Source organism: Harpia harpyja, chromosome 19 (genome assembly GCF_026419915.1).
Source record: "Harpia harpyja isolate bHarHar1 chromosome 19, bHarHar1 primary haplotype, whole genome shotgun sequence".
Lineage (NCBI taxonomy): Eukaryota > Metazoa > Chordata > Aves > Accipitriformes > Accipitridae > Harpia > Harpia harpyja.
In genome coordinates, this window is record NC_068958.1 from 3,374,451 (window position 1) to 3,388,460 (window position 14,010).

General features: G+C 35.3%; 1 protein-coding gene across 2 annotated transcripts in view; it reads right to left on the bottom strand.

Annotated features, from left to right (window-relative positions):
• QSOX2 (quiescin sulfhydryl oxidase 2) overlaps nucleotides 1-14,010 on the bottom strand; it is a 29,250-nt gene that overhangs the window by 8,602 nt on the left and 6,638 nt on the right. Inside the window, exons 4-10 of one of the 2 annotated variants that reach the window (XM_052814934.1) lie at nucleotides 12,973-13,081; nucleotides 12,685-12,775; nucleotides 10,114-10,259; nucleotides 8,984-9,124; nucleotides 6,660-6,789; nucleotides 4,199-4,321; nucleotides 2,844-2,994 (exon numbers count right to left, since the gene is read on the bottom strand). In XM_052814934.1, coding sequence (XP_052670894.1) covers nucleotides 2,844-2,994; nucleotides 4,199-4,321; nucleotides 6,660-6,789; nucleotides 8,984-9,124; nucleotides 10,114-10,259; nucleotides 12,685-12,775; nucleotides 12,973-13,081 — 891 coding nt within the window. The remainder of the gene's footprint in view (nucleotides 1-2,843; nucleotides 2,995-4,198; nucleotides 4,322-6,659; nucleotides 6,790-8,983; nucleotides 9,125-10,113; nucleotides 10,260-12,684; nucleotides 12,776-12,972; nucleotides 13,082-14,010) is intronic. The other variant, XM_052814933.1, reaches the window with a different exon arrangement.

Sequence of the window (14,010 nt, forward strand, 5' to 3'; positions counted from 1 at the left end):
CATGCTTAATTGACCTAGTAAATTATGCCAAAATGTATTTACAAATGTACTATACATTATCACGAACACACACTTGTCAAACGAAACACATTTTATGATGCAGATTGATCAAATTACCAATGCCTGTAGTTGAACACCTCTATCACGAGTAATTTACAATGCAGGTTTTGTAGGTTCTGTAGTAAAGGGTTACGGTGCTTTGTTCACGGTCCTGTTCCGTAGTGAGTAACAAACAGTTTGGTAGCACATATGCCCTCTGTACATGTGTTGTTTTTTGGAAAAAAAAAATCCTCAACAAAACCTATTCAAAACTATCAGAGTACTTATCTGTTATGTATAAGAAATGCATTTAGACTGTCATAAACACCTTTATTTAGAACACCACCACTACATTCTTAAACATGGCAGCAAAAAAGTCTTTAAAGCCAAAAAGAAATCATAAAAAGCAAACAATCTCTACTCAGACATTCAATATCTGTGATTGAATAGGCATGTATAAATAAAAGCTATGAGATTAAAGCAGATTAAATTACCGTATTAAAAGAAAGGCTGAAAAATAATTTTGGAAAGTTGAAATGAATTTCAGGCAAAACAGTTTTACCCTGTATACTAAAATATATATTTAGAAAAAAACAACAACAAACACAACAAAAGTAACTACTAGCAAATAATCTCTTTATGGAGGAACAGAGATTCATACACAAATTTAATTATATCTGCTCTCCTGTGTAATGTTACGCTCTTGAAAATTCATTTTGTGGTGAGGTCTTTCAAATTCAGCAACAGATTAAAAAGAATCCAGATAATTTTTTTATAAAATCCACAAGCCTGTCTTATTCATGCCAATAGATCCTATTACCTAAAAACACATTTCATATAATTAAGCGACCTCAGGACTAGATTTCTACAATGATTTTATACATCCTCGGATGTGAGCAGTTCTGTTCAGAGTTCCTTTGGATTCCCTTATGCTGATCCCACTGCAGGTTCAAATTACACCGTTCAACAATAAAATGTGTCAAATATAAACCAATAAAAACATTATATCAAGAAAGCCATAGCAAGTTCACACTGACTGCCAGACTCTGCAAGCAGAGGAAACTATCAAGAAAAATACAGCTGCTTTAAAAAGAAAACAAACAATTGCAAAATGGCTCATTTTGTTTGTTTTTCTTTTATCAGCCCAGAGATGAATCTTCTATTAACATCTGCCATGTATCATCGTGTAATCCTCCTTTTCTCTTTCCTCCCAAACTACTGCAATTCAGGGTAACCCTAATCTTTAAAATGGACAAGAACCATAAAACCCTACCTGTGGTGGGAAGGATTAGGGAGTACATCATGCTTTTTAGTAGATGGGATTTAAACAAGCAATAAGGAGAGGAAAACCTCCCAAGACATAATCCGACAGTCTCAGACTGACCCAATTCTTTCGCCATAAGAAGTGATCATCACATATCTGTCCCGATAATCGATGGTTAAGTGTGCCAAAGAGTTTTCAGGTTCTACAATGTATTTTTAACTTCAGACTAACTGGAGCTCACGCTTGAAACATGGGAGCAATTTAAGACGCAATTTTGTATAGTTAAATATTAAGAACATTTTTACATTTAATTAGAACACCTTTTGGCAATTGGGACAAAAGGGGAAATTTAACTTATCCATGATCCCATTGAACAGCTAATTTATCATCCAGTACAAAAAAACCCAAACTCACCAGGCAGAGCACAGTACTAAATTAAAGGGATTCAACCTACTGTCCCATGAAAAACAAACAAAACACGACAAAACGGAGAAACAAAAAATCAACAACAGGATGATTAGCTATCCAAAAAAATCCCTATTCTGCAGGAGATTCCGTATTTAGAATTGAGAGATTTTCACTGTGACTGCAAGTAATGCTGGACAAATGTATGTATCCGTAATTTGAAATAATAAAATAATTTTTTTTTTTTAACATACAATCAGCAACTGACAAATTGCAAATTTCTGAGTTTTATGATCTAGTAACAGTCCATTTAGCATTCTTATATTCCTTCGACGAGACATTAAAAAGGCTTTAAATGAAAACTAAATAGAACTATAACCAAACAAAGCACTGTCCTGGCAAGAATAAAAACATATGAAGGCCAATATTTTACCATTAGTAATTCTATTTCCATTGTGCGAGGAAAATAGATTATATATCCAGCACGTTTCTTAAATGGGAGTCATCACCAGAATATTAACACTCCGCTTCACAAGATGCTGCAAGTCTAAAAATCAGCAATTTTACAGAGTGCTTGCAAAGTAGTATATCACTCCACAGATTAATGGACACTAGGTACATTCAGCTGAACAAAAAACCCCAAACAGTCACAGCATTCAGTATTTAAGAAATAACAGGATTGGCTAATGGTTGTACATCTTTTATAGCTACTAAACTGCATGGTTAAATCTCATTCTTCTCAAATTAAATTAGCAGTGTAACCTTAGGTAACCTGAACAATGTTCATCGCTTTTCAGGTAGTTCAAAATTTCTTTGTTTGAAATTCTCTCCTTTTTCTGCTTTATTGCTCACATCTTTAGGGCCACGTACTTTATTTACCACATTTCTAAGCAAGGACAAACTGACACGCTTTCTTTCAAAGCCTTCCCGCTGCAGTAAAGCTATGCTCTGACCTCTGCTGGTGCAAGCCTGAAAGCTAAGCCTTGAAAGCCAATGTCCTCCACCAATGTGTTGTTAGTTGAGTATTTACACGCAAAAAAAAACTTGCTCTAATCCATTACTTATTCTACCGCGTAGCAGAACTGCTGTACATATTTGTCTCATCCTTCAAGTGTCTCGCATAACTGCTGCTTACCTGTATTTATCAAAGCTTTCGGTCGCAGTGCAGCTTGAACAGTTAGGGTATGAAACAGCTTCCAAAGGGAACAGGTATAACCTCTCAGCTCTGGTCTGCTGCCCTGACATCCGACCCACTGAACTTTCTTAGTGAGAAATATCCCAGAAATCTGGGGTGGGAGGGGAAAAAAAAAAAAAAAAAAAAAGTATTTAAGATATACACAGCTCTGGGACTTAAATTCACTACTGAACATAACAGCAGTCACAGTTGATCCTACCTTGAAATTGAGGTGATCCAAGGATAAAGAATAGTAAATTACTCTCTCTGCACTTCTGCTAATGAGTTCATGCTTAAGGCAAACAAATTTTAAACTTATAACAATACTTAAGTCTGAGATACTCTGATGCACCATTGTAAAACTCATCCCTCTGGCAAACATATTACATGATATACAATGTACAGTCACTGGTGTCAAACCTACTAAAATGCACATCACAAATGTCTAATTAGTCTGACAGAATACATTAAGTAGCTTAACTTGTAAAGTTTTTTTTAAGCACAGTATGAACACAACACGCACACACAAATATTACTGTAAACTCTGACAGAGCTACAGTTTCCCTGGGCACATTAAAAATTCCATATTACTCAGCAAGGTTTACATAACTTATAGTGGTAAAGTCTTACCAGGCTAAGATGTAGAATTCATCATTATTCCTTAAAACAAAAACACTACTTATTCATTATGCCTAAAATCCAGTGCAAAATTTTAGTTTCTCAGACTTCTCTCTCTGCTTCCTAAAACACACAGGAGGTTTCCAAATTTCAGATAGCAATCCCATTTCACAGGAAGAAAGACTCATATTAACTTCTGTACAAAGATAGCCCTGTGATAGGGCTTTGCATTACCAAAGTGAGATGGGATTCCTAGCAAGGCCTTTACTGTGCCAGGAAATTAAAGAGTGTTTGGGGAAACTCTTCAGGAATAATATGCAATTCAGTGGGTAAATTTCCCATCACTTAAACTCTGACCTTTAAGAGAATCCTGCTGACAGCAGGCACAGCAAGCAAAGGCAACTCAAAAATATCCGCTGGGAACCTTGCATCATTTGAAGCTGACGTTAGGGAACATGTATATGTTAGCGATCGCTTGCTCATTATAAAACTGAGACAGGATTGTGTATTTCAATTCTCTCATTTCAATTCCTTCATGAGGATTTTTTTTCTGGTAATGATTTCACTTTATTTTCATTTTAACCTTCTTATAACTCCATTATGACTGAGGGACCATCAGTAAGTGATGTCTTAGATTTATATAGAATCTTATCCTTTACTAATGCTGTATTTTATGCTGGAAACTAGTAACAGCTTACCCGCATTTTGTTGTTGACCAGATCTAGGATAGCATCATAAGGGATTTTGTCTAATGGAAGGCTCACCAGCCACTCTTGCAAGGTCTCTAACAACTTTACCACAGGCTGTCGGCCAGGAAAAAGCTGTGGAAAAAAGAAAGAAGAAAATACCCATATTTTACCACATTTTAAAGCACAAATCTCATTAGCAGCAAGACACTTTTATCTTTACCTAAATGTGTTTTACCTGTCTTTAAAATGCTTCAGATTTTCTTTTGTTATGAGCAAATTAATTACTTGTTCTGCTTTCAATAAAAAAGCCATCTCACACTATTTTTTGCTTACAAAATTTAACAAGTTGCATGCACAAAATATTAACCAGTAGAATGCTACCCAACAGCAGGCAGAAATGCTACAGAACAACTTTTGACAGATTACGTAGAACTTTGCATTAACGTAATTCAGCTCAGTGTATAGCTCAGAACGGAGCATAAGACCTAAGTGAATCAGAGAGGCTAAAATCCTTCTCACTCTTAAAAGATAATCACAAAAATGAGTTCTTATAAAATATTTGTTCAGATTTCTGTAAATGTAGATGATATTGGTTATCTAGAAGAGCATTTTCCTTTTCATATGTGTAACAGTGGTTGCCAAAGTGATTTGGAAATAGTGACTTAACTTGCAACTTGAAGAAGTCAGGCTGGCAGATGAGTGTGAGGAACTGTAAATCAGAGGTAATGCCATTATTTTACACTAGAAATGGAATCTTACTTTAGTGATGGCTGTAATTACTATAAAATTAAGTTGAGTATGCATACCATCCTCTAAGTACCCTTCCAGAAGGAGCAGTATTTCAACAGATGGGGAAATAAAGTCCCTGTATCAGCTACATTAAATACAAAAAGCAATTTATGACAGAACATGCTATACATATGCCAGTCATTCTGCAGCCATTGTCCAACTATCGATAATATCTCTAATTCATAGACTGCTCACTTGATACCATGCAAATCTAATGGGCAGGAACTCCCTTTTGCTAATTGTCTGTATTGTGTCTAACAAGGGGCCACATGCATTGTTTGGGTTCAAAGACAACTCTTAAACAGTCTAAAAAAACGGCACACCTCTGAACTACTGACTGCATACTATAATTACATTTATTCCTGTAGGAGCCCCAGAATATCACCCATTACTTTCTAAATGACAATAGTATCTCAGGTAGGTACCAGTCTCATCGAGGATTCAAAAAACAATGGACTTCTGCAATGATTGCCAAAAAACCTAATTCTGCAACAATGAAAATCCCCCAGGTAGGGAACCAGAGACCTCTGTGACTTAAGATTTATCACCATAAATGCTGTTACACAGGAGGATAGTATAAAAAAAAATTTCCTAACGGAAACACCTGAGAATCATGAATGAGAACTACGAGGAAAGTGTTACACAACAAGAGAATGCAAATAAAGGACAGCAGTCCCCACTTGTACAATGGCAGTCTGGAAATGAGCATGCAACTAAAAGAGAGCATTCCCCATTTATGCACTAATAGCCAGGGAAGCAAATGACATCAGCTGGCCAGGAGCCATCAGGAAGAACAGAGGATGTTTTAGGGATAATATGATGGCAAGATTACCACCACACTTTCTTAAAGAAATGAGGCCAGCTAGAGATTTCTGACCTCTGATGGCCGTGGGGGAGCAAGAAACTGTCTGTCTGATTTTCAGATAAATCCCGATATTTGGAAATAGTTCATATAGGCCTTATTATTCCCTTAAACAGATACTAATTCACTTTCTTTAAAATAAAACAAAGTGTTAGCTGCTCAGTAAGTAAATATAAAGAGATATTGGTCATTTCAGTAGGCTGACATTATGAAGTTAAATTATTTCAATTTTTTTTCAAGTCATATCACATTGTATTACATATATAGTCCCTTCACTCAAACATAGTATGTACGCATCTTTATTTTTTAAATACTCAATTATATTCAATACTACCATTATTTTGAAATACTCGATTAAATTCAATACCTCAATTATATTCAAAATTTAGACAGAAGTTACTAATATCTCTAAACAGAACACCATTGGTCAAGTATGCACTAAAGAAATCCAAAAGTCAAGAAGGCAAAACAAAGGTTTTTTTAATCCCACTTAGTTACAATAGCTACTTATCCTGAAAATCTGATAAATGGACTATATTCATAGTGTTTGTTCAATATGTTGCAGACTGCTTAAGCTTTATTTAATTTGTAGCCCTCTGAGATTAAATTAAATGCATTTCAACCCTCTAAGTATGTCAGAACGGCATACAGTAACTCAAAAATAACATATAAAGAAACCCACAAAACTATTTTTTAAGCTACTGAGGAAGCATATACTTAAACATTCTGAAAGACATTTTGAGAGACTTATGTCACATAATAAATTTTATGTTAGAGTCACTTTATTCTTACAAATAATCAAAGACTAGAAGTGTATACCTTGGCAGAGACGGTAACAAAATCCTTGAAGGTCTTCAGCTCAGCTCCCTCAAGTGTCTTGTGCGTAGCAAGCTCTACCCTAAGCAGGTAATGCAATCCCGATTCAAGGTCAGCCATGTACAGCTTAGATCTGAAACACACATATATAATGTTATAAAGCGGCAGGTTTCTTTCGCTCATTTTCTCACCAGTCATGAAGGTAAAATTGATATATAGTAGGTGTCATTAAAACCTCAACATTTGCCACTCCACAGTGATTGCTGTATAACCTACACCACTATGGGAAGACACAGCAGTTACTTCAGGTGCTCAGTAGGGTGAGTGTCAAGTTCAGTGAGTTTCACTGTATTCTCTTCAAAGAGTAATTTTGTGTCATTTTCTTCAGAGTTTAGACAAACGAAGCATAACCACATACAAGAATTTCCTTTATATTTGACTAAACTTTTTGCCTCCCAGCCAGCTTTACCTTGTAATGAAATTATAACCCTGACATTGCCAGCAAGGAAATAGCTAGGGTAAAGAAATTATAGCTTCTCTTCAGAATTGACCACAAATAGAAAAATAACATGCTATGAAAAAAGGGAGACTTCTGTTGAACAAAAGTAGATCATACACAGAGCAGGAGTGCAAACAAGACTGAAAAAGGTCAACTCTGGAAAGGACTGAATCTAGAAATCCTCTCCCAAATGCAGTAGTTTTACTGTAGGTTGTTTGCATACAAGTTTAACAGTCAATTTTAATCACACCAGCTCTTAAGACAGAATTAGCTACCTTATGACAGGTACAAGTAGAACACGTAAAGCAAATCAAAGAGTTTAAGAGTTCCTTCTCACAACCAAATATCCTCCTAACAACATACAACACTTTACAAAGTACAAATACATCAAGTAAAACACCCTATCTTTCAATGCTTTCAGAGTACAAGCTCTAGACAGTATGATACAGAGCAATGTAACCAAACAAACAGAAGTTCACATTGTTAATAGAGTTAAACACTTCTTGTAAGAGTTCAGTAACATTATTATTTCTAAAAACAAATACAATTAAAAGAACAATCATTCAAGAAACTGGCTGGTCCCACCTCTTAAATAACACGCAGGAAATAACATATTAAAATACAGAATAATCTATATTCTTAACAACTCAAACTACAGACTTACTCTGAATTTATCTCCTTAATTAATAATGTACTTGCTTAAATTTAAATGAACTGCAAAATTCTGCTTCAAGTTTCTTAGATAAAGAGACATCCAAGTGAATGCATGAGGTTCCCCAAAGAATCCTATTTAGAAGATACCTGGACTTGAGATTCACATCAACAAGATTTTGTCTTGCTGGAAAGCAGCTCAATTTAACTAAGTTGTTTTGACAACAGAACATTTCATATAAAATATTTTATAATAGTCATTAAAAGAAGATGACACTAATAGTGTCCATGAAAGGAAAATAAGTACAAAATGAAAGCACTCAGTCCTACATCTTTTCCATCTAAAGATGCTGAGGGATTATCTCTCTGCAAAGCCTTTGCGTCCTTCTCTCAAACAGACAAAGAGGGAAAGAGGGTGAAGATAAACCTTACCGGATTTGGTATGATAAACATCTTTCACAGTGACTACAGTATTTTCTATTATACTTGCATTTGACAAGCACTTTTTAGTGGGCACTGATTCACTATTATAGACACACAGAATTCTTGTTTTCTACAGAAATGTTATAGCTTGTTATTTTACTATTGATTTTTTCAGGGACACCGATTACTTGCTGAAGTTTTTCAACAATTCAAATCAGTGATCTATATACTTCAGGTAATGGGTGATAAGTCCTTGGTATTTTTAAGTCAATTAAGCATTTAACAATACTTTTGGAGAAAAACTTTAGCAGTGCAGATGTTTGCTGCTAAAAACCAAATACTGAAAGCCCCCAATAATTTCACCTCTGAATTGTTTGAAACACTGCTCACAATCATAAAGAAGTTGTAACCTTGATGCCAGAATTGAACTAATTCACAAGTGTTACCTGAATATACTGGGAAATGGATGAAGTTGAAGCAACAGCTGAAAGCTTTGCTCTCAGTTTTGATGCCATAATTTCTCCAGTATTAAGCATGAACGCCTTTAATTTTACCCAGCAGAAGAATGCAGATCATTCAGTAGTGACCAACCTATTCAATTCAAGGTGCATCACCTGGGATGGAATGAAGTACAATTTTGAACTGCCCTAGGGTTTTATAATAAATTACAGCACAGCTTTCCACATGGCAAGAAAAAACTGCAAGCAAATTTTAATAAACAAGCATTGATCTGAAAATCGAGGGTATCACTTACTTATCGAACTCTTTCCACACCTTGATTTCTGTACTCTCTTTGTTTTCTTGAACAGGTAGCTGAAGTGGCAAAAGAAGTTTTTTTCTTACACCTGGCAGTGACTTTAAATACGAAGAAAAGAAAGACCGTAGAGGCTTCAAACTGCATATAAATGGACAAAGTAAAGATTACTTTTAATCTCAGACTAAGTGACTATCCAAAACAAATTAGAATATTTATAAATTAAAATATTCACTTTGTTTTATGTTTTTCAGTCCTAGTGCAACATTATGTCTTGATACAAAGTGAAATTAAATAATGTTCAATTTAGGAATAGTAATAACAATAATTTGGATTAGAGGTTTGAAATTCCATCCAAAATTAGAAACATCATTTGCATCAAAATGTCAGTTCGCCTTACACAGGCAATGTTCACATGGAACAAGTATTTTGACTCAGAAGCAAGTTTAAGAACTTTGATGCTTCATTCATTTTTTTCACTTCTATTCCAAAGTTTTTTCTTTTCAGAAGTATCACAGTAATAGGTTAAAGCTATAAATAGGCAACAGTCGTATGCAAAAGTAATATTAGGTCTTTTATTAAAAATACAGGTAACAATATTAAATGGTTCATTAACAATCAGCTCATTGCTCTCAGCATATCAAATTCCAAACAACAAACATTGGCCTAGAACTTTTATTTCCAGTTAGAAACACTACTTCAAAACATCTACTTCACAAGTGAGTTTTGTCAGCAGTATAAACTTGTTATTGTAGTCAAACAACACAAAGGTTATAATTAGCCACCACACCATTTTGGCTAGTTTTCCCTACTAAATGATGAAGTCTAACTTCCACTGGCATAACCCACGTCTGTGTATCACAAGCATTCAAAGAGTAAACTGTATAACAAGACCACTAGATTAGTTAATAATTGCTAGAGAGCATTCAAGACAGGCAATTTTCAAACACAAAGAAATGGAACACACAACTTCAGTCAGTACAATGTATTGATTACATGCCAGGACACAATGTCATTATATACATGCAAAAAGTTATAGAATAACTTACTTTGTATGAAAGGAAGCTGTGGAAATTGTTTTTATAGCTTAACTGAACCTCCCCATATTCCTCAGAGAGATAACTACTTACATGTTAATTAATGCATGGGACCCATTTGGATGGATCAGATAGCATGAAGGGACTGAGGTAATACCAAGTTTCTCAAGAAAAGGCTTATCAAAATTCAACGCTCTCTTTACAATGATATTTTCATACTGGATCAAGTCTAAGATAACCTGGGTAATGAAAAGATGACATGAATTATACATTGTTCAAGGAATATCCAATCTTGTAGGACAAGACATATAAATAGGTGAAGTGCATCATCCTTTAAGGGTATCATTAAGCTGTTCACCAAGGAAGTACATCTATGAGTATTCTGTGGACACGAACAATTTCAGTTAAAGAAGATTTACTCTTCTCTGGAAATTATTACTCCTATCTTCCATTTTTTTTTTCTTGATCTATCCTGATCTTTTCCCTTTGAAGTCTAACATCTGAAGAAAACATTAGAATCAATGATAAAATGTCCTCATAAAACTCAAAATAGCCCAGAGGATATTCCACAGGCACCAACAGGTTTATGTTTCATGTTATATATGTAAGAGTCTAAAGGCAAATTTTCAGGTAGTGAAGAAACACTGGTCCCATCACTTTACAGCATTCTGATGTCAAAGTCCATGACTTAGAAGAAAACAATTAAGGGCTCCACAGCAGTTAAGGCTTTGCCTGGCAAGCCCTGCCAAATCAAGCTGTGTAGTCTGTGGTGTCACAGCACCCAGCTGTCTGTTCAGCTCTTTTTGTTTACCAATCCCACAGCAGAGACTCCATATAGGGATAGGTGCTTGTATCTCAAGAGTTCCAGTTCACAGTCCAGCATCTTAGCTCAAACCAATCTTCATCAGCTGTTTAAACCTGATGCTGGGGTTTTGCACTAGAGCAGCTGGGAATAAGCACAAATTTTTTTGCAAAGTGTGAATTACAGTAAAGGGTAGAGGAAGCAGAAGAGGGTGGTAACATCAGGATGCCTCAAAGATTTGCCAGGACTCAACTATCAGGTACAGCCAAAGCTGCACCTACAAATATGATGATAAATATGATATGGTTCTAAGTAATGAAAATTTGTCCTTTAAACAAAAAAGTTTAAATACACATTGCTTCCCTTTTTAAATCCTTCAAGATCCCACTGCTAAAGGCATCCTCTTTTGCCATTCTAATGGCCACACTCCTCACATCCTTCCATTAGTCTATGCTCTTATACTACCATTTCAAGTATTCCATTCTTCCCTACAAAACCTTCCATGCGTCCGACTCTTCTTACATTTCTACTTCTCATTCTTTTACTTTTACTCCTCTCTACCTCTTCTATATCTTTTTTCTGTTGTTAGTTTCCCAGTTTCCACTATACTTTTCCCTTTCATGTGAATATTATCTTTGCCACGTTTTCCCTCACTTTCAAATTTGTAATTTGAGACCCTTCCTTCCTTCCTTTCATCAGTGATAAACACATGGCCTCCCCTTCTTCAGCTGTTGTGACTTCTGTTAGGTTTGTCCATATTGTCTTACACTGTAAACTTGAAAACGATGTTATTTTCTATTTCACTGAACTATTCTATAAAGCTAAAATGCTACATAACATCAGCAAATATTTTTTCTTCTGAAAGCAGACTCCACTTTCTGTTAATCAGATGACACTCAGTCTTTCCCTATAACAACAGATAATAAAGCAAGTGTGATAAAAAGCTGAAGAACTTTATAATCATCACATTTCTTCTCTTCAGTAATGCCCACTTGTATCAATACAGCAGCTTCCAGAACACAAATGTCTGGAAGCAGCCTGCTTCTCAAGGTGATTCTCACTTTTGGCAGCACACTCTCCTCCACTTATGCAACTGGGCCATCCCAGCATCAAATCTAATTAGAAACATTTCACAGACAATGGATGTTTCTACACAGATTATGCCTAGATAATTATGCAATTTATTTTCTTTACTTATCCTAGATCTTCGCGGGAAGAGAAAAGCAACAGTTGTCTAAGCTAACAGCAGGCTCATTAGGTGGTGAAATGATGCCAAATCAAATATTTTATTTGGGGAGTGGGGGAAGCAAAAAACCAAAGACTTCTACTTCCTCAGTGCCTCAGAGCTGTGAAAGTAATTTTATGTTATCATCTTAATTTAGAATGTAATTTCCTAAAACCTATATGTGAAGAAAGAGAACCAGAGAATTTTGATTATTATAAACAGCTGAGATCACAAAAGCTGCCCAGAAGAATGAATATTATGAACAGTTCTCTAGCTGTAACAAAACAATAACATAATCTGACAATATTTTTGTTGTGGTCTTCCACATCTTGAAAGAAAAAAGAATTGTGCTAGCAATGAAATTGATAAATTAATCTTCCACTAAAACGTGAATGGAAGAAGTTAACATGACATCACATTCATCTGTAAGCATGCTCCTCTGTGTGACTAAATACAACAGCCCTATTATAATGCCTTGACTTTGTGAAATCTCAAATATGCATGACCGGCCCTTTGTGACCCTTTAATTCAGTCTTATAATCAGAAATTTTCTTGCTTGGCTAAATAACATAAAATTCTTCTGTGTTATGATAACATTCATTCATATTCATTATGTCATTCATAAGTCATACATTACCTCTCGTCCAACATAGGAGTTATTACTTTCAAACACAATGGCAGTATAATGATGGCTGTTCTTGTCAAAAAGAGAAGTAATATCACTGGACCTTTTAAGAAAAGAAAAGCTATTTAACATAGGTAGAATACAATACACCCACTGTTATGGATGGTATTTCCTTTTATGGTCTCATAGCAGAACTGATAATAAGAAAAAAAGCTTACTTCATCTTTAATGGGACCTTCTACATTTTATTTAATTAACATAGTAAGCATACACCAGCTGTATTTTAAACAAGGAACTTACGAAACTGGATCCAATGGTGGGCAAGCAGGCGGTCTCAACTCTTGGGAATGGTTCTGTAAGAAGTCAATCATCATCTGACGAACTGTTTGCAGCTCTCTATCTGCTCCTGCTGAGTACAGGTTACAAAAAACCCACAACACTTCAGAAAACTGGGAAAAAATTATTCACATGCAGGTTTTTATACATTCTTATGTTTTTCTGTGTCAGGTTTTTGTTTTAAATTTGGACTTAAAAACAAGAATACTATTTGGCTGAAGAACAGGGACTAAGGATTTGTTGTAGGAGTTCATTTTAATGTTGAGATGAGATCATTTTTAAAAGCTATCATCCCACCCCAAAATTAATAAAACCTGAAGACTTTTCCAAATCTAACCATCTGTCTGCCTTGCTGGTTTCCTCTTCAAACAATGCTTCATTTTAAATCTGTGCTCATTTTCACAATAGTTGGTGTGGGCAACTTCAGTAGCTTTTTTGCAATAAGGATATTCATCATGCATTAAAAACTGCAAAGGTGTACCATTCTTACCAAATGGGCCAGGTGAGGTTACAAAGCCATGTAACAATACGAGGAAATAACTGAAGTGAGAATATTTTATTTGCTTTAAAATAAATAAATTAAAAAGCAGAAGCTCCCACAAATGCCAAAAAGTAATAGGTACAACTATGGTCTACTTCTACATTAAGGGTTAATGGTGCAGGTGGTCTCTCTTCTGACCTCTGGCCTTTTAAATGTTAATCCATTGAAAAAGACAACATTACTTTTGTTCCCAGACAAACCACCTCAAGCTGTGATCCCTTCAGACACACAGGATAAGCCTGTTTTCAGTTAGTCAACATCTGAATAGGGGTTCTCCCAGTGAGATTCAGGATGCCTGGAAAGTGGCTGACAGATCAAAAAGCACCAGAATCAGGATTGAGCAAATTGGATCTCATGCTGATGAGGTGTGTGGTGGAAAAAAGGAATTTTAAAAAATTATCTAGCCATTTGTGAAAACTACTTTTCAAAAAAATGAGGAATGTGAGCCCTTAGTTCTTGAA